Genomic DNA, 18800 nt, shown 5'->3' with positions numbered 1-18800 from the left:
TCAGGTTCTTTATTTAGCCTATTTAATGGCTAAGCCGACGCGGCCAGCGTTTCGTGGACACCGTTATTAGTCCACTGCGTCAGGGCCAATAGCCAGCAAACATTCAATACTTTATCAAACTTTTACAAACCTGGCAGTGATAAAATATTGAATGTTTGCTGGCTATTGGCCCTGACGCAGTGGACTAATAACGGTGTCCACGAAACGCTGGCCGCGTCGGCTTAGCCATTAAATAGGCTAAATAAAGAACCTGACGTGGAAGCCTTAAAAAAGAAAAAATAAGAAAAAGCAGATTGAGATAAGTGATTTAGCTGCCTAGTATATAGAATATACTGCCTGTGAATAGAACTGAATTTTAATATCTTAACTTCACCTTTAAGAGTTTTGCACTTAAGGTCTATTTATTAATAAGTTTCAAAAAATTTAATTGGGGTATGGGCCTATGACTGGAGCATGGAGCTATAGAAATACGCTGACAGTTGAGTCTGTGATAGGACTACGCGTATGCTCCGAATCTGAGGCCCTCCTCTAAGTCTCCTACACAGTGGATATATCATGTTAAGTGGTATTTTTCTCTATATGAGTAAGCCTACTTCTAGGATGCCTAGTAACACCTAATCATGCCTAGGTGCCACTAAGCACGATTCTATATGCGCTGCCTAGTAGGTGACTGACAGCTGCACTGACTGGCATTGTTAGACTTCCTAGATCTCTACGTTCGACCAATCAAAATCTCCTCTCTGTACCCTCTTTAAAGAACATTGGCACCAGACATAACGAGATCTTTTTCTGTCAGTGCACCTATGTTATGGAACTCACTTCCGGCCTATCATAGAGAAGAGTCTATGGGCTAGATTCACAAAGCAAACCTATTGTGTACCGATCGGTTTGCGACCCCTTAGCAGCCTAGAATCAATTGCTCACAAACCAGAATTTATCAACAGCCTCCTGTGGTTCCCAAGAGCAGTCAGTTCTCTAGGCAGGCACAGTGGGGGGAAGCGGGCTGAAATTTGCTCTTTTTCTCTTCTAGTGATGAGAGGGAGAGAGAGTGAACAGCACAGCTGTTAGATGTGTGGGAAGCAGGGCGAGGCGACTGTGTGTGTACTGCGTGATGCGGTAGGGTAGGGGTGTGTTGGGGCGGGACAGGGTCAATGGTGGTGGGACAGAGCGTCCTGTTTTTTTGTCCTCACAAACATGGTAACCCTAGGGAAGTGGAAGGAGCAGGCACTAGGCACCTGCCTAGTGGACAGTGAGATTTATACTGGATATGGGAGAGTTTCTAGGTCTAGGAAGATTTGAAAGGCTTCTGAGACAGTGGTGGCATGGTCAAGACTAGCTGTGAGCTAGTCTCATAAAATGAAGAGAGAGTTCATACACGAGTGGGTTAAAAAAGGTATAACAATAAATCTGACCTTTTAAATACAGGCCACAGCTTATTCAGATCAACAGTTTAATAAACAATTCCCAAACCAAAACAATGCTATAATACTTGGTGAAAACTTGAGACGATGCATAAAAGACTGTTTATTCAGTTGAACAGCCTTACCTCACTATCAGACTCATCCTACTTACATTCATGCTTCAGAAGTGCTATGTATGTAGATATTTCTAAAACTGAATTAAATAGACTTCAAACATTATAAAACACAGCAGTGTAGCAGCACCGGTAGGGCCAAATGGAGAGATCACATGTCTCTTCTGTAGAAATTGTACAGTTCAAAATTCTTACATTAACATATAAAAAGCATTGCACACAGGACTACCGGATAACTTTGCATATCAACAATTTCATATGCTCCAATTCGATACCTACAATCTTTGAATAACAATACTCCATGACCCTCCATGACCCTATTCGGAATCCACTAGAAAAAGTGCATTCTGTTTTTAAGTGAAATAATCTACCTTTTCCTATCCGTTCAGTATCTTCACTTGCAAAATTTAAGATGTCTCTGAAAACCCTTTTTTTCGTTGGACTTTAAGGGCAATAGGATATGTGGTCTTGGTGGCTCAGTCCACTCTGGAATTTGATTGGAGGAACCTGAATTTTCTTAGGGCTCCTTTTACTAAGCTGCGCTAGCGGGGTTAACGCATGCGACTTTTCATCACGCGCTAACCCCCGTGCTGGCCTAAAACTACCGCCTGCTCAATAGCGCGTCCCGCAGTTTAGCGCGCGCTAAGTAAAAGGAGCCCTTAGTGTGTGTTTGTGTGGCTTTTCTGTTTTTAATGGAAATCCTTTCTTTAACTAAATTTTGTGTTATAAATTGCTTTGATTTGCTCTGTAAAAAAAAGAAGTGATTTTAACAAATACAAATAAATAATAAAAATATTGCTTCCTATACAGAATTTTGACAACTTGCCCCTCCCCCATGTCTTATTCACAGGTTGATGATGATGATGATGATAACTGTGACAAGGATGATGGAGAAGATGCCTGCAGCCCACTGCCACTAACTGTAGATAGAAGGCGAAGTGTGTGGTTTTCCAGCCATTATACAACTGATGAACGAAAAGTAAGACTTGGGGGTGGGATGAAATGGATTATCTTTTTCTTAAATGCACAAATTCAGATTTGCTTGTGATATCTCAATCAAATTCAGATGTCATACGTAATTATAATGATGTTGCAGTACTGTTTCAACTCTTAAAGAAATAGTAGATTCATATAACTACAATAGTTTAAAGGGGCTGAAAATATAGGGCTCCTTTTATGAAGCCGCGTTAGCGGTTTAACGCATGTAATAGCGTGCGCTAAACTGCCAGCTGTGCTAGACGCTAATGCCAGCACTGAGCTGGCGTTAGTTCTAACTGTGTAGCTCGGGTTTAGCAGCTTTGTAAAAGGAGCCCATAATGTAGATTTATCATAACATAAAGGGGCATAATCGAAAGGGACGTCTAAGTCCGTTTATATCCATATCGCACGTCGTCCAAAGTTAAAAAAAGCCTAAGACACATTTTTGAAAGATACGTCCAACTTTTTTTTTACTTTCAAAAATCATCTAATTATACATCCTGCCGATCTGATCGTCCAAGCCACTAAATCGTCTAGCTTTATACCATATTTCCATCCAACATTCCGTCCAAGTCCAAAATGCCTAGAACAAGCCCTGTTGGACGTGGGAGGGGTCTGCAAAGTGATGGACTGCACACTCAGACATGCCACCTAAATAGTGGGGTACCTTACAGGGCACCGCTGTGAACTTCACAAAAAGGGTGCCAAGTCTTCTCCTCCCTACAGCTCCCGTATAGGTTACGGTGAGCCCCCCAAACCACCTCCCCTAGACCCACTTATTTACCACCCCAACAGCCCGTATGGCTGCAGGAGCCACTTATATGCCAGTAAAAAAGGGTTTTGGGGGTATATAGGGCAGTGCACATGTTTCAGTATCAATGCAGTGATTACAGGGGCTTATGGGCATGTGTCCTCCTCTCTATGGGTCCCTAACCCACCCCCAGACAACTTAAAGCTGCCTCTGGGCTGGACGACTAGGCTTTCCTATGCCAAGAGGCCAGGTGATGATGGTCTGGAGGCTGAAATTTAAAGTTGTGAATAAAATTTTTATGGTGGTGGGGGGGCTGGTAATCAATGGGGTAGTGGGTGGGGGTCTGTGTCATGTGTTTGCAGTGCTTATCTGGTGAGTTTAGGTGGGTTTTTATGACTTAGACCATGTTTTACATGGTCTAAGTCACAACGTCCGAGTTCCGTCTAGGCTCTGTTGTTAAACTTTCAGTTATACATGCTGTACGACTAAGTCTAAGCCAGCCCACGTCCCGCCCAACTCCCGCCCTCGACATGCCTCCCGAAACACCCCGTTTACCTTTGGACGTTGAGCGGCACTATGAAGGCCTAGGTCATTTTTAAATACATCCAAAACCCGGTTTTATTATCGGCGCTTGGACGTTTTTGAGAAATGTTCGTCCAAGTGCCAACTTAGGCCGGTTTTTGGATTTTTTTCTCTTTTGATTATGAGCCCCATAGCCTTTATTTGTACATTACTCTACAATGATTTTTACTGGTTGGTTGGTCTGAGCAGTTATATTTTGGAAAAAAAAAAACCAAACTTGAACGTTGATGCAGACCAGAAATAAGACTTTTTTTCTTTTTCGTTATTTTTGCAATATGTCTGGCTTCATACGACATTCACTTGAAATCATACAGATACAGAGCTATTGATATTTTGCTAAACTGTTTATCTTTCCCAATTGGTAATACAAAAGTATCAATCCTCATTTGCAAAGAGTAATATGGTAAATTCATTTATAAATGACTGAAATTCTAAATGTGTGTTCTAAATAAATTATGAATATTTGTGTTTGAAACATGACACAGCTATGTGCAATGTAGTTTACTTGATAGGTATGCTTCCTCCTACATTTTTTCTAAGTTTAGTTTTCCACAGTGGGCACTTTGCAAACTCTCTTAGCTAAATGCTAATTTAACAAATACAAGAACCCCCAAATTCTGTTTATGGCACCTAAGGTTGTATCTGCACATCAGTGCACATAGCTAATGTGTGTATACACTTCTCCCTCGTCATTCGCGGGGGATACGGGCAGAGCCGGACTGCGAATGCCAAAAAACCGCAGTTATCTGGCTCTGACCCACCCCCACCTCCCTGCCGCCTTCCCGGCCTTACCTGGTGGTCTAGAGGGCTTTCGGGGCAGGAGCGATCTTCCTACACTCCTGCCCCTTGCAAATCGCCATCAGGAAATGGCTGTAGGGAGTTCTCGACGTAGTCTCGAGAGACTACGGGAACTCCCAGCAGCCATTTCCTGATGGCGATCTGCATGGGGCAGGAGCGTAGGAAGATCGCTCCTGCCCGAAAGCCCTCTAGACCACCAGGTAAGGCCGGGAAGGCGACAGGGAGGAAAAAAAGATGGATTTTTTTTTTTTTACATGAAGACTGTTTTTTTTATTTTCCCCCTCCCCAGAAAAAATCACGATTATATGAAACCGCGAGTGCAGGAACCGCGAATGGGGAGGGGGAAGTGTACAACTTGATTAATTGGCCTAATAGGCACTGATAATTGGCAATTAACACCTTGTAATTGACGCTTCTTGAGACTAATTAAAAATTACTCACACAGCTCAGAAAGTGTGATTCTATAAAAGTATGTGTTAGTTGCAGTGCACAAATTTGTAAAAGGGGTATGGCCAGGGGTGGATTGAGGCAGATTAATAGCATTCTTAGAAGTTATACATATTGTTAAAGAATAAGCCCTATCCAAGCACAAATTGGTCAAGCATTTAGGCCTGGTTTTAGCTGTCCTAAATGGGTGCACTTAAGTTGTGCATTGCACACAGGTGCTAAACACGTTTCTATAGAGGAAAACAAGAAAAGCACAATGGGGCTTCAAGTTTCAGGTAATCCTAGTTTAATGATGGACCCGACAAAGGTTGTGTTTTGGTATCTTCGCCTGTGTCAGGGGTCAGAAATTCTTATAGCTCAGTATAAAAGATCAAAACACTGAAGTCACAATGAAAAAACTTTACCCTCAGACTAACAGTTGATCTGGTGCCACAGAAAGCTAAACTGCACACTTAGGTTCTGCTGCACAAGAACTACAAGACTGTTTGACCTCTGACGCAGGTGGAGACGGCGAAACATGGGCCCATGTTGGGTCCATCATTAAAGTAGGTTTACCCAGAATTTGAAGGTCCTTTAGGACTGATTCCATAAACGGCACCTAAATTGGTCGGCGCCTAGAAAAATGGCTCCGGCTGCATGTCACTCACACTCAGGCGCCATTTACAGAAACACGGCTAGCAGCGCCTAGGTAAGAACTTAGGCGTCTGAAATGTAGGTGCCTACATTTTGGGAATTTCAGGTGCCTACTTTTTGGGAGACTCACTTAGCAGCATCTAAATCATGCTCTGCCCATAGAAATGCCCACTTAGGTGTAAGGCGCCACTGAGTACCATGCAATAGGCACCTGTCATTTATAGAATCGGATAGGTACCTATCACCCAATTAAAATTTTTTTTCACAATTGTTGAGGCTATTAGGGTATTTTGCCAATTAACCTCCCCCCACCACCACCACCACCACTTATACAAAATCATAGTGTGGTTTTTAGGGCCGAAAACGGCGGTAACAATTCCTATAAGCATCAGAGCTGCTACCGCAGCTACCGACACTAAAAATCACGCTACGTTTTTGTAAAGGGAGGGGGGGAGTAAGTTAGGCACCCTTTATAGAATCAGACCCTTTCTACTTTTCTTGTGTTCCTTTGTAGTTTGTACTCTGAATCACTCTTCTACGTTAAGCATGATTTCTAAGAAAGGTAGAATTGTGCTAAGCACAATTTAGTCTGAGATGATTTTTTAAGTATCATATATAGAATATGGCCTGATATATAGAAATTTGTCATCATACTTTTCCCAAAAGTTATACTTTAAATAGTCAGATGATCTAATATTCAGTAAACAACATACTTTATTAATCAGATTTTCCGTTTTTCTTGCTCTTAATTTTATTTAATGATGTGTTGATTTTTGTTTTTGTATTGATCATGATCAGAAAGAAAGGGTTTATTGGCAATTATGCATAATTTTAAATCATAATTCCAAGTCACAAATCTTTAATCTAAAAATATGTCAAGCAAATAAGGCAACAGTCAACAAGGTGACTTAGATCTAGAGGACTGAGAAAAATGCAACACTTTTCTATGAATTAATAAATAAGAAAAGGAAAATAAGAGATACCTTTTTTATTGGACTAAATATATTTCTTATGAATGTTCTTATATTAGCCATGTGTGCTATTTCAAATTTGAAGGCTGAGTTGAATTTTCAGGCTATTTAGGAAAATATTCAGTAGGGAACTACCGTATTTTCTCGCATATAACGTGCGCATTATATGTGGTTTTTTCATACCCTCTTGCCCCGATCGTGTCGGGGATGCCGCGGTTGGCTGGGTTTGGGGATCGTGGGGCAAGAGGTCTTGGGTTCCCTCTTGTCCCGAACGTAGTCGGGGGTTCGGGGTGCCACAGGCCAGGAGGGCTTGGGCTCCCTCTTGCCCGGATCGTTGTGGGGGGGGGGGGGGGAATTCTGTAACCAGTGTTGTTTTTGACAGACACCGGTTACAGAATCCAGTTTTTAGGCGAAAGACTGGCTCCTCCTTCGCCTAAAAGCTCTTGTTTTGGGCGTTTGGGAGTTAGGCTTTTTTTAGGTTGATTATATGGTGTTAGTGTAGACATAGTGGTGGTCTGGACGTTTAAACAGCTGAACGTAGAGGCAGGCCATTATCAAAAAAACCTCCTTTTGGACTTTTTTTTTTTTTTTTTTGAAAATGGACATTTTCCCTGCTTCTACTTTCAACGTTTAAGGCCTTAGGCCAAAAGGGGACTTAGACTTTTTTTTGATTATGCCCCTCTGTGTATACTTAGGAGCCGTTAGCGTGCACTAAGGGCCAGATTCTATAAACGATCCCTGGATTAAGCATCGCTAGACGCCCTTTTTGAGTTCGCCTACTGATGCCTAACCAAAATCCATGCTACCTAATTTTTTAAAATTAGTTTAATTGGTTCCATTAAAAATTAATTTCATTTGTGCATGGAATACCACAGTGCCTGTTGAGGTGCCTACCGGCGCCTAATGACACCTACCTGAAAAATAGGTATGGTTAGGGGTGGAGAATAGGCATGGTTGACTTAGACATCTGTGTTAGACGCGGGTAAATTAGGCTAGGAAAATCCAAGCAAATATACAGGTGCCTACCACTAGGATGCCTAACTACGCCTAAGCTTGCTTAGGTGCCACTAGATACAATTCTGTAACATGCCAACCTGCGCCTACAAGTTAGGTGCTATTTATAAAATCAGGCCCTAAATGCTGCATGTATCATTGTATACCTATGGCCATGTGGCACTTAGGACCAGATTCTATAAATGGCACCTAACTCGGTAGAAGCCTAGCAAAGTGGCAAATTAAATGCCATTTGTAGAATTGTGCCTAGCAGCACCTAAATCAACTTAAGCACTGGTAGGCATTGTAATGTTAAGCACCAGCATATTAAGCCAGGGTTTTCTTGGTCTAATATATTGGTGGCTAAGATAGATGTCTACTGGTGCCTAACTGAATCCACGTCCATACTCCGCCCTAATCACATCTATTTTCCGTGTAGGCGCCAGTAGATGCATTCACCTGCTGCAAGGTGGTAGGCACATACTGCTGCCTTAGAAGCAGCTGCCAATTGCATCATTTAGAGCAGCGGCATCATTTAGAGCAGGGGTGTCCAATGTCAGTCCTCGAGGGCCGCAATCCAGTCGGGTTTTCAGGATTTCCCCAATGAATATGCATGAGATCTATTAGCATACAATGAAAGCAGTGCATGCAAATAGACCTCATGTATATTCATTGGGGAAATCCTGAAAATCCGACTGGACTGCGGCCCTCGAGGACCGACATTGGACACCCCTGATTTAGAGAATTGCACCTTTGTCAAAGATAGGCGTTTTCCAGGCCTTCATTTCCGGTGCCTTCCTTTAACATGACTCGCACCTCCAGTGGCGCCTAGTGGTACCTAATGTCACTTCCAGCGTTAGCCATGCCTATAGTTGTGTTAGGTGCTGCTAGGCGCCTCTGTACGCACCATTCCAGCGCAATTTGTTTAGATGCCAGCACTGTGAATTTTTGCTTAAATAACGTTTAAAACGGTGTTTTCTTCTTAACTTAATTAAGGCGCCATTTATAGACTTTCCCCCTTACTGAGTTAGGTGCCTACTGGCTGACTAATTTTTTTATTGTTTTTTATACGTTTTTTAATTGCGCTTTCAATTAACAATGCCAATTAAGCCATTAAAAAAAAAAATTAAAGTTAGACGACTCGATCTAGGTGCCTACTTGTAGGTGCCTTTTATAGAATCAGGGCTTCAGTGTACATTGTCTGTTAGCATGTGCTAAGCTTTAATAAAAGGGTCCTATAGCTGAAGAGGTCCTAAATCCAAAAGTACCAGCATACTTTTCAGCTCACAAAACCTTGCTGATTTTTACACATTCAAATTATGTACATTATTTTGGAATATAATCTTCTCACACAACTAAATGCATATGCATACACTGTAGTTTTTTTGAATGAACTGATTGGCACAATGCAAAGCCATCTTTTCTTCTAATGATTCAAGTACGGTAAGTTTTTATGTGTCTCTGTATATTTTTAGATAGTGGATTTGTGACCTGGAATCAATTTAAAATTATGCTAAGAGTATTCATGCCATCATTGATGAGCTTATTCACTAAAGCACAGTAATATGCGCTAAATTAACATGAGTTCGTGCAAGTGGGTTCGTGAATCCTCCCTACTAAAATTAATGGGCTAAAGCAATTAACTGGCAAATGAACCCATATTAGCATGATCAATATTAATTTAGCTCAGGGTATCATGCTTTAACGAATAGGCATGTAAGTCATATCCTCTCGGCCTTTCTGTTTTCAACTGATTTAAAACTCAAATGGATATTTAGAAAACCTAACGGGCTATCAGACGATATGCATGTCTGTCTTTGGATGGTTGGATGATTTAATGCTGATGCTATGCTTCGTAATAATCCTTCTTGCATTGCTTTTGCAGCTTCTATCAATGACGCAGGATGAATACAAGCCATCTGATGTTAGTATATGACAAACAATTTTTGTTTCAATTCTTTTGTGGTTTTGTGCATTTACAGAGAGTTTAACAATGCATTATACATTTGTAGTTTAATTTTCCATTAAAAAAGTAATAGTTTAATAGTATAAACCTTTTATCATTTAAATATTTTTATTCTACTTTGTTGACAAAGATTTAGTAAAAACAATAGTTTTCTAGAACCAAATGTGTGGGCTTCTGTTTCCAATAATCTTTTGAAAGCACAGAATGGAATGACATTGGCAGTTTGAAGCCAGTTAATTTAATTTTATGGTTTATTAACTTTGGTTTCTATAGAGATATTTTAAATGGTGCAATAGTACTGATTTATTTGAGTTTCATAGTCTTAAAAGCGTGCAGCCCGATTGTAGACAAAATGTAGAAATCAGAATTGAGTCATCCAGGTCAGGATGTGTCAAGTTCCAGTATTGTTTTAGAAAAGGATCTGCTGATGTAGAACATTTTACAAAATCTTCAAAACAAGGAATCTTTCTCCAACTAATCAAATATCCACAGATTCACAATACTGAAGGAAACTAAGCAAATAATAGTAATAAATTAAGATTGTTGGCACAGCTATAATGTGGGGAGAAAAGGATCTCAGACACCCTTCAAAGATCAGGGTCAATTTAATCATACTTGTATGTCATCCCCCCTCCCCCTTCAAAATAAAAAAGTATAACATGAACATCAGATGGCAGGAGCACATCAATATACATTTATATCCTCCACAATCCCAACGAGAGCCCATTTCACAGGGGGCCCAAGGAAAAAAAAATCACTTAATGTAGTGCCTATCAAAAGAAATGTGCATCAGTAATCAGCAAAATCAAAATCTCAAAAGAAATTTCTTCAACAAAAATCACCCACTGCTTTCTTGCACCTTTCAACTGCAGGCAAAAATGTTGCTTTTTTAATTCAAAAACGCTGACATCTTATCACCTATCTTAGTGCTATCCTCATCTGATATTCATATTATACCTTTTTTTGAGGGGGGGGGGGGGTTGACCTATGATTAAATTGACCCCAATCAAGAAGTATAAGGACATACACACCTTAATTGAGGAGTGTCTGAGGTCATTTTCACCCCCCATCCCCATATTATAACTGCCGGCAATCTTAATTTATTACTATCACTAGTCTTTAAGCCCGTTATATTAACGGGTGCTAGAATAGATGTGTGTGTCTTTCTTTCTTTCTTTCTTTCTTTCTTTCTTTCTTTCTTTCTCTCTCTCTCCTTGGCCTCTGTCTGTCTTTCTTTCTGTCTCTCTCTTTCCTCGGCTGTCCACCATCACCCCTTGCCTGCTCCCCCTGTCCAGCAGGCCATCTCCCTTCCTTTTACCTCCCCCCTGTCCAGCAGCACCTCTTCCCTGATCCCCCTGTCCAGCAGTAGGCCTTCTCCCTTCCTTTTACCTCCCCCTGTCCAGCAGCACCTCTTACCTGATCCCCCTGTCTAGCAATAGGCCTTCTCCTTTCCCTGCTCCCCCTGTCCAGCATCCGCTAGCCCGGGCAGCCTCGGGTCTTTTGCTAGGCCGGCCCACCTCGCATTATCAAAGTGGGCCAGCCTAGCAAATGCCCCGTGGCTGCTGCATTTGCTGGTCCGGGGGTGAGAAGAGGCGTCCCGGCAGCGCAGGAGTCAAACCGCCACCGCCGCTGAAGCCATCCCACGCGCCGCAAGCTGCCCCAAGCGCTGGAAATCGAATTCGGCACAGAGGCATATCTCAAGGACGCAGGGAACACGGATTTTCTACTGCGCATGTGTGATAAGGGTTTTATTATATTAGATAATTATATGATTACTCTCCTTCAGTATTGTGAATCTGTAAACATTTTCTAAATGCATGCAGGACCTTGTGAGTATATACTGGTTATGTAACACAGTAAATGATGGCAGAAAAAGACCCTCTGCCCAACAAAGTGACCAGAGTCTCATCCACCACTCCCTGTAGGCCCAGGTTACCCATGTTTAAATGCTGACTGTGAAGTCACAACCATGCCAATCATATACAGTATGTAGACAAGCATGATGGGGATGATACATGGTGTATTGCTGACAGTATTCAACTTACCAGTCAAGATTCTTTCCCCTCCATCTTAAGCTGCATAGTTCCCCCACTCGCAGTATGTGGCAATAAAATGATCAATACACTGGAGCTGTCAAACCTTCACCTGTCCCTTGCCTTGTGCGGGAAATAGACCATACAAAGTTTGTTTGGCATTGGGCTCCATTGCCCCATGCTAGATTAGGCTACTCTTCTTTGTCTCTCATCACATTCGGGACAGACTATTCAAGTCTGTCCAGCATTGGTCTCAATTCCCACTATTGTTGCCCAAAGTAATACCTCAACAGCCATATTGCATGTCCATCTTCTTTCTATTTAAGTACCCCTTATGGACTCTACCACTTCTCTTGGAAGGGCGTTCCAAGCACCACCACCCTTTCTGAGAAAAATATTTCCTGACATTACTCCTGAGGCTATCTCCCTGTAACCTCCATTCATGTCCTCTAGTTCTACTGCCCATATGTCTTTGAAAGAGGTTTGTTTGAATATTAATACCTTTCAAGTACTTAAAGGTCTGTATCATATCACCTCTCTCTCTTTTTTTCCAGCATAGACTGTATATATTCAAGTCCTCTAGTCTCTTCTCATAAGTCTTATGGCACAAGCCCTATACCATTTTTGTTGCCTTCCTCTGAACTACCTCATCTTTTTACATCGTTGTAGAGATATGGCTTCCAAAACTAGACACAGTACTCTAAGTGAGGCCTCACCGATGATTTGTACAGGGGCATTAACACCTGTTTCTTCTGCTGGTTACGCTTCTCTCTGTGCTGCCTAGTATTCTTTGGGCAATAGCCACTGCCTTGTCACATTGTTTTGCCACCTTGAGATCTTCAGACACCATCACCCCAAGGTCTCTTTCCTGATCCATGCATGTCAATTTCTCACCTCCTAGCACATACTGCTCTCTTGGATTTCTGCACCCCAAGTGTACCACTTTGCACTTTTTCTAATTAACTTTAGCCCACTGAGTTTATTTAGGAGCTTCCTGTGAGGGACTGTGTCAAAAGCCTTTCTGAAATCCAAGTAGACTACAACCAGCACATGTTCACTATCCAGTTCTTTGATTACCCAGTCAAAGAAATCAATCAGATTTATTTGGCATGATTTTCCTTTGATAAAGCCATGCTGCCTGGGATCTTGTAACCCATTGGATTCCAGGAAACTCACTATCTTTTCGTTGAGCGGTGCCTCCATTACCTTTCAAGGTCTCTAAAACTAACACAATACTCCAAGTGGAGCCTCATCACCTCCTTTCTTTTGTAGTCTCAGCAGTTCTGACTCTTTTTGGTCCCAGCTCCAGTCTACAACTTTAAACAAATCATTTTAGCTAACTTTTACAACAAATGCATTTCTATTTATGCAACGTACTGGTAAATCAAAATGCATTTGTAGTAATCAGTAGATTCTCCATATATAGAGCTTCTCAGCCTCTGCTCCCAGTTTTTCTGAGCACCACAAACATTAAGCCTTGTTTTTCTAGTCCAATCAGGGTGAGTCGTGGCTCGTGGCCAGCGTGCTGTGTATGGGACGATATTGGAATGGATGTCAGGAGCATGATAGTGCAGAAAAAAGCGTCAGTTTTTCGTATGATTCTGGGTAATTCTAGTTAGACAAACATCTGTGTTAGTTAAGGACCACGCCCAAATAGAAGCGTACGGAAAAACAGGTGAATAAAAATTTGAATATAATGTAGCTAAGGCCAGAGAAAAACACACTAAGGATTAATATAAGGGAAAGCATAATAATATCTGTGTATGTACTTTGCTGTTGAGCCAAATCATGGTGGAAATCATGATTACATGATTACATGGAATCCAGTTTAGGTTCTTTGTGTGTACTATATCTGTCCTGTCTTCGGCCACTATCTTGTGCCAGTGAATAGTATTCTGTCTTTGTCCTCTCTGATTTTTCCCGCTCCCAGCCTCGTGGTGTTAATTAACACCAGCTGGGCTTGCTTTAGACTGGCTAGGAAAATAACGTGTTCTAAACTGATATATAAAATGTATGAAGTATGAATGGCCAAGATATGAATGAAATTATGAATGTTTGGGGCCCCTGAATGTGATATGTGGTGATATAAATGGTTTATAAGAAGAAACACTAAGGAAAATCCTAAAGTAACATCTGGAAGTAGTTAAGTTAGAATCTGAGATGCTGTATCAGTCTCCAGCAGAGGGGAGGGGGATCTACCCCCCCTTCCTCCAGAGTAAGGTTTCTGTGTAAGGCTGTGCAATTTGAACCTGTCAGCTTAGGAAGAGTTTTTTCCTTTAGGGCTGAGAATTTCTCAGCACCATGTTAATAATTATAGATTCTCTTGAATGTTATAATGTTAATTCAGAAATCAAAAGTAATTTTCTGAAAACTTTGTATAACTTTTAAACATGGAGGAATGTTTCTTTGTCTAAACTTTAAGACCACCCATAGAAATGTTATTGGTCGTCAAACTTGATGATGTCACTAAACCAAAAGTTATATAATAGAATGTAATGAGATAGAAAAACGAGACCATTGTGAGAAGGCCAGCCTTTGGCCACGATGATGATCTCCCATGAGCGCAACGTAAGCAATTATGCTGTTCTTTTGATCTAATAATGGAAAAATAGAAATAATAATTCAATAAATCTTGGTTTTAATTTTAAAACCTTGCGCTGGTGTCATTTTGCATGTATAATTATTTTCAAACCTGAAGCTTTCACAAATGGCGTCAATGACCCATGCTCAAGGGAAGGGGTAAAACGGGGACCTGACGGACCTCGCGGATCTAAAACCGCACGTCCTTAAAAATCTGAGGTCCGTGCCACTTGTAGTTAATCTCTGGCTCTGACAGACCTCGATAACAATTTAGCGCTGACGGATCCGTCTCAGCATAAGGAGGGAAAAGTATTAGGATCCGTCAGCGCTAAAATGTCATCAAGGTCTGTCAGAGCCAGAGACTAAAAGTGGCGCGGACCTCAGATTTTAGGAAACCGTTTTAAAGGATTCATTTTAGAGCCGCTCCAGCACTAGACTCTGGCTCTGACAGACCTCTATGACATTTTAGCGCTGACGGATCCTAATACTTTTCCCTCCCTATGCTGAGACGGATCCATCAGCGCTAAAATGTCATAGAGGTCTGTAAGAGACAGAAACTACAAGTGGCACGGACACGGACCTCAGATTTTTAAGGACGTGCGGTTTTAGATCCGTGAGGTCCATCAGGTCCGTGAGGTCCACGTTTTACCCCTTCCCGTCTAATCATGAGATTGTGTCACATAGGTTCCTGTCTGTAACAGCCTCAGTTCATATATTATCTTCTTGTTTAGCATCCTAATGATGCTGGTGTTATTCCTATGAAATTGTGTAGCTGCTCCCAGCACAATTTATGCATCTATGTATTTTAAACACCAGGTGAATGCTTCCTTTTGGCTTCTAATAAGATCCCTTCATACAATGAATGCTGTCACTGTCCAAATCTAGAGCAGTTCATTAAGCCCTTCATAAACTACCACCCTATTTCAACAACTATCATTTTTCAGCATTTAAACACACGCATTCAAAGACAGCATTCAAACTCAATATTAACTTCTAAATCCATATGGGGGCATTTGTGTCTTGTAGATTTGCATTGCTTGGTCTCTGCCTTGCTTGCCTCTTTCTTCTTTTCTGCAAACTATCAAAGCTTTATTTCCATTTACATGTAAGTCTGCTTAATTGGATCCAAGTGTTTAATTCCTTTTATCCAGGATCTAGCCCCTGTTACTTTTCTTTATATTTATATTTTATTGCAATTTTAACATAGTTTACAAGATAATTCTTACTTAAGAAAAGCAGACAGAAACATCATACAGGAAACTTAGCAAAATTTAAACAATTTGCTATAACAAAGCACTTAAACTTAAATCTCCCTTAGACCACAATAATTGAGGAGGAGGATACGATAGAGTGAAGAGAAACTCAAATTAGAAGCATTATATTCAAGAATAAACTTAACAGCATAGTCCCCTTTCACCTAACTGCTGATCTATATTAACTAAACCTTCCTGGCTGCCAGTTTCTTCAGATCCAGAAAGGCTCGTAACTGTTCAGGTGCAAAAAAAGACATATTTCACTCCCAGGTATTATATCATACATTTACATGGATAAACCAAAAGAAACATTGCACCCAGAGTTAATGTCTCAGTTCTCATTGTTAGAAACAATTTTCTCTGCTCCTGTGACAACAGGGAAAATCCAAACTTTTTTTCCATGAAACAAACTTTGAGAGTTAGGAAAATATAATCGTAATACTGCATTGATATCTTATTCAAAGACAAAAGATACTAATAAAGTAGCTCTCTCTGTAACATCAGATAATATGGTTTCAAGCAAATCAGTTACATTCAATGGTTCTCTTGTATTTAAGCTCAATTCTTCTATTTCTAGGGTAGCTCCTACTTCTTTCTTCATAGGTAAATAATATATATGATTCAAAGGCGGAATATGTTCAGGGGAAAACTTTAATACTTCAACCAAATATCTTTTCAACATTTTTATAGGTGCTACTCCCAGAATTTTGGAAAGCTCAAAAGGCGGATATTCAGTCTGCGATTGTAGTTTTCTAATTATTCAATTTTCCTGTTAAGCAAGATTGTATTTTTAACCAATCCATTTGGAGATGGGATGGAGGGGATTGGGGCAAAAGAGGAGAGATTGGTAAGAATGAACTGAATCCCATGCTTGACAGGGATCCTGGAAATTCAATACCAGGTCATATCCGACAACTGGCATTAAATTTCCAGAATTTTTGGGCTGCTATAGCTAGGGTTACCAGATGTTCATACGGTCGAAGCCATATCTGGAGGGTCTCTACACATGTGTGGATGTCGACATGATGATGTCACACGCATGCACGCATCATCATTAAGTCAATGTTCACACATGTTCAGAGGCCCTCCAGACATGGCCCTGAAGGTTTGTGTGAGGCAGGGATGGGAGCAGAATGAGGCGAGGCTGCGGGCAGAATGGAGCGGGGCCAGGTGTCCTCTTTTTATTTTTAAAGAGGAAATCTGGTAACCCTAGCTATAGCTGGTTAAGCCAGTATTCATCATCTAGCTGGCTAAGTTATAGCGGCCAAATTAGACCTGCTATTTATGTGGATCTATCTGGCCACTCAGCTTAGCTGATCAGCCAGTGAATATTGGCGCTAATTGGCTTTGCCGCGCGACATAATCGGTGACTGGGAAGCCGCTAAGCATTAATAATCAGTGGCCATCTTGCACTAAATATTAGCGCTTAGCTGGCTAAGTACTAGTTAATCAGCCAGCAGCTGTACCTGGCCAGCTAAATAGCGCTAAATATTGGCAATATACGCTTAAATCAGCATTTGCCTGTTCACTTTTCTTACCGCTGCCATGTTCTAGTGGTTTGAAGATTAAGGAATTTTGATTGTTGAACATAGAAAACTAGGGCAGGAGTAGGAAAAGGATCAATGGAGATACAGGGGAGAAAGAGACAGGGGACTAGATATGAGGGTGACAGGTCAATTGCGCGCAAGACAATCGCGTGCCGACAAAAACACGAAGACAACTCAGCGCAAAGACTAAACCGCGCAAAGACAACAGCGCGTGAGACAATTGAGCGCAAGGATAACTCAGCGCAAGACAATTGAGCGTAATGATAACTGAGTGCCAGACAATTGAGCGCAACGATAACTCAGCGCAATGACAATTCAGCGCGCCTCTAGATGGCACCTGCCAAACGAAGGCCACGCGCACGTTCAGCACGTTAACACGTGATCACGTCACCACGTTGTCAGTATGGTTCCCTTGACTTTTTCCATTTTCAATATAAGTCACGTGAATGCATTTTCGTTACTATGATTACGTTTCCTCTTTATATATGTAATGTAATGTAATTTATTTCTTATATACCGCTATATCCTTTAGGTTCTAAGCGGTTTGAAGAAAATATACATTAAGATTATAAATGAGAAGTAAGAAGGTACTTAAAAAATTCCCTTACTGTCCCGAAGGCTCACAATCTAACTAAAGTACCTGGAAATTAATAAAGAAGAGAAAATAAAGATGGTTGAAAAAAGAAAAATTCTATGTGAACTTATAGGATGGAAATTAAACTGACAGTGAAGAACTGTATGCAAAATACATATGGAATGCAGTTAGAGAGGGTAGGTTACAATCTATTTATGGTATTTGTTTAATTGGAAGGTGTTAAGGTGGGTAATTTGGGGGAAGGTTATCTGAAGGTAGGTGAATCTTCTGGAGGTAAAAGAGGAGGGGTTAAGATATTTGGATGAATTTTTTGAAAAGCAGGGTTTTGATTTCTTTTCTGAATGTTTTGAGGTTGTCTGATATTGTCATAAGATTGGAGATGGAATGGTTGATTTTTGCTGCTTGTGTTGCCAGAAGGTTGTCAAACATTTTCTTGCGTTGTGTGCTCCGAACAGCCAGCCTTCCTTTCGCTGCCTGACTTTGTCCGTTATAGGTAAAGATCTGGTTTTGCTAGTACTTCATCTATAACGATATGAGACTGGGGAGTAGGTTGATGAGGTATTTGCACTCCATCCATACTCCTCACCTGAACATGCTTACCTCTGGGTCATGTTAAAGGGTGCATGTTCTTGTCATCACACATGCTTTTATGCCTGGAATAATTTTATATGAGGTTTTTTTATGCATATATACTGGCATCGGGACAGATAGGGAAGGTCTAAGTACCTGTATTTTATTGTAAATCGCTTAGATCTGTAATATGCTTAAGCAGTATATCAAATGTTTTTTTAAAATAAATCTTTATTGATTTTCAAGTAGTAACAGTGCAATACATACGAGTCTGAACGTATAACAAATCAAGAAAAGCACTTTAAACTTACAAATATTCGAAAGTAATCTTTTCCCCCACCCCCTTGCTTAATCAACAATATAAATGCAATTATCCTTTCAATAACCCACTCTTATTTAAAGTAGTAATACATTCCCACCCTGGATGTGTAAGGAAATCAGACAAAAATTAAAGTGAAATGACAACTATATAGAAGCAATAAAAGATGCCAATAAACATATACATATGTATAAAAAGGCTTGAAAAATTGCCTACAATACGCATTGTGGTTTACTCTGACCTTTTGTTG

General features: G+C 40.8%; 1 protein-coding gene across 5 annotated transcripts in view; it reads left to right on the top strand.

Annotated features, from left to right (window-relative positions):
* Nucleotides 1-18800, top strand: part of PIEZO2 (piezo type mechanosensitive ion channel component 2) — a 760979-nt gene that overhangs the window by 396436 nt on the left and 345743 nt on the right. For all 5 annotated transcript variants that reach the window (XM_033934096.1, XM_033934094.1, XM_033934095.1 and 2 more), the window contains exons 9-10: nucleotides 2385-2513; nucleotides 9573-9611. In XM_033934096.1, the coding sequence (XP_033789987.1) occupies nucleotides 2385-2513; nucleotides 9573-9611 (168 nt within the window). The remainder of the gene's footprint in view (nucleotides 1-2384; nucleotides 2514-9572; nucleotides 9612-18800) is intronic.

The sequence above is a fragment of the Geotrypetes seraphini genome, chromosome 2 (genome assembly GCF_902459505.1).
Source record: "Geotrypetes seraphini chromosome 2, aGeoSer1.1, whole genome shotgun sequence".
Classification (NCBI taxonomy): Eukaryota; Metazoa; Chordata; class Amphibia; order Gymnophiona; family Dermophiidae; genus Geotrypetes; species Geotrypetes seraphini.
Note: the sequence above shows the minus strand (reverse complement) of the source record. Positions and strands in the feature narration are given on the sequence as shown.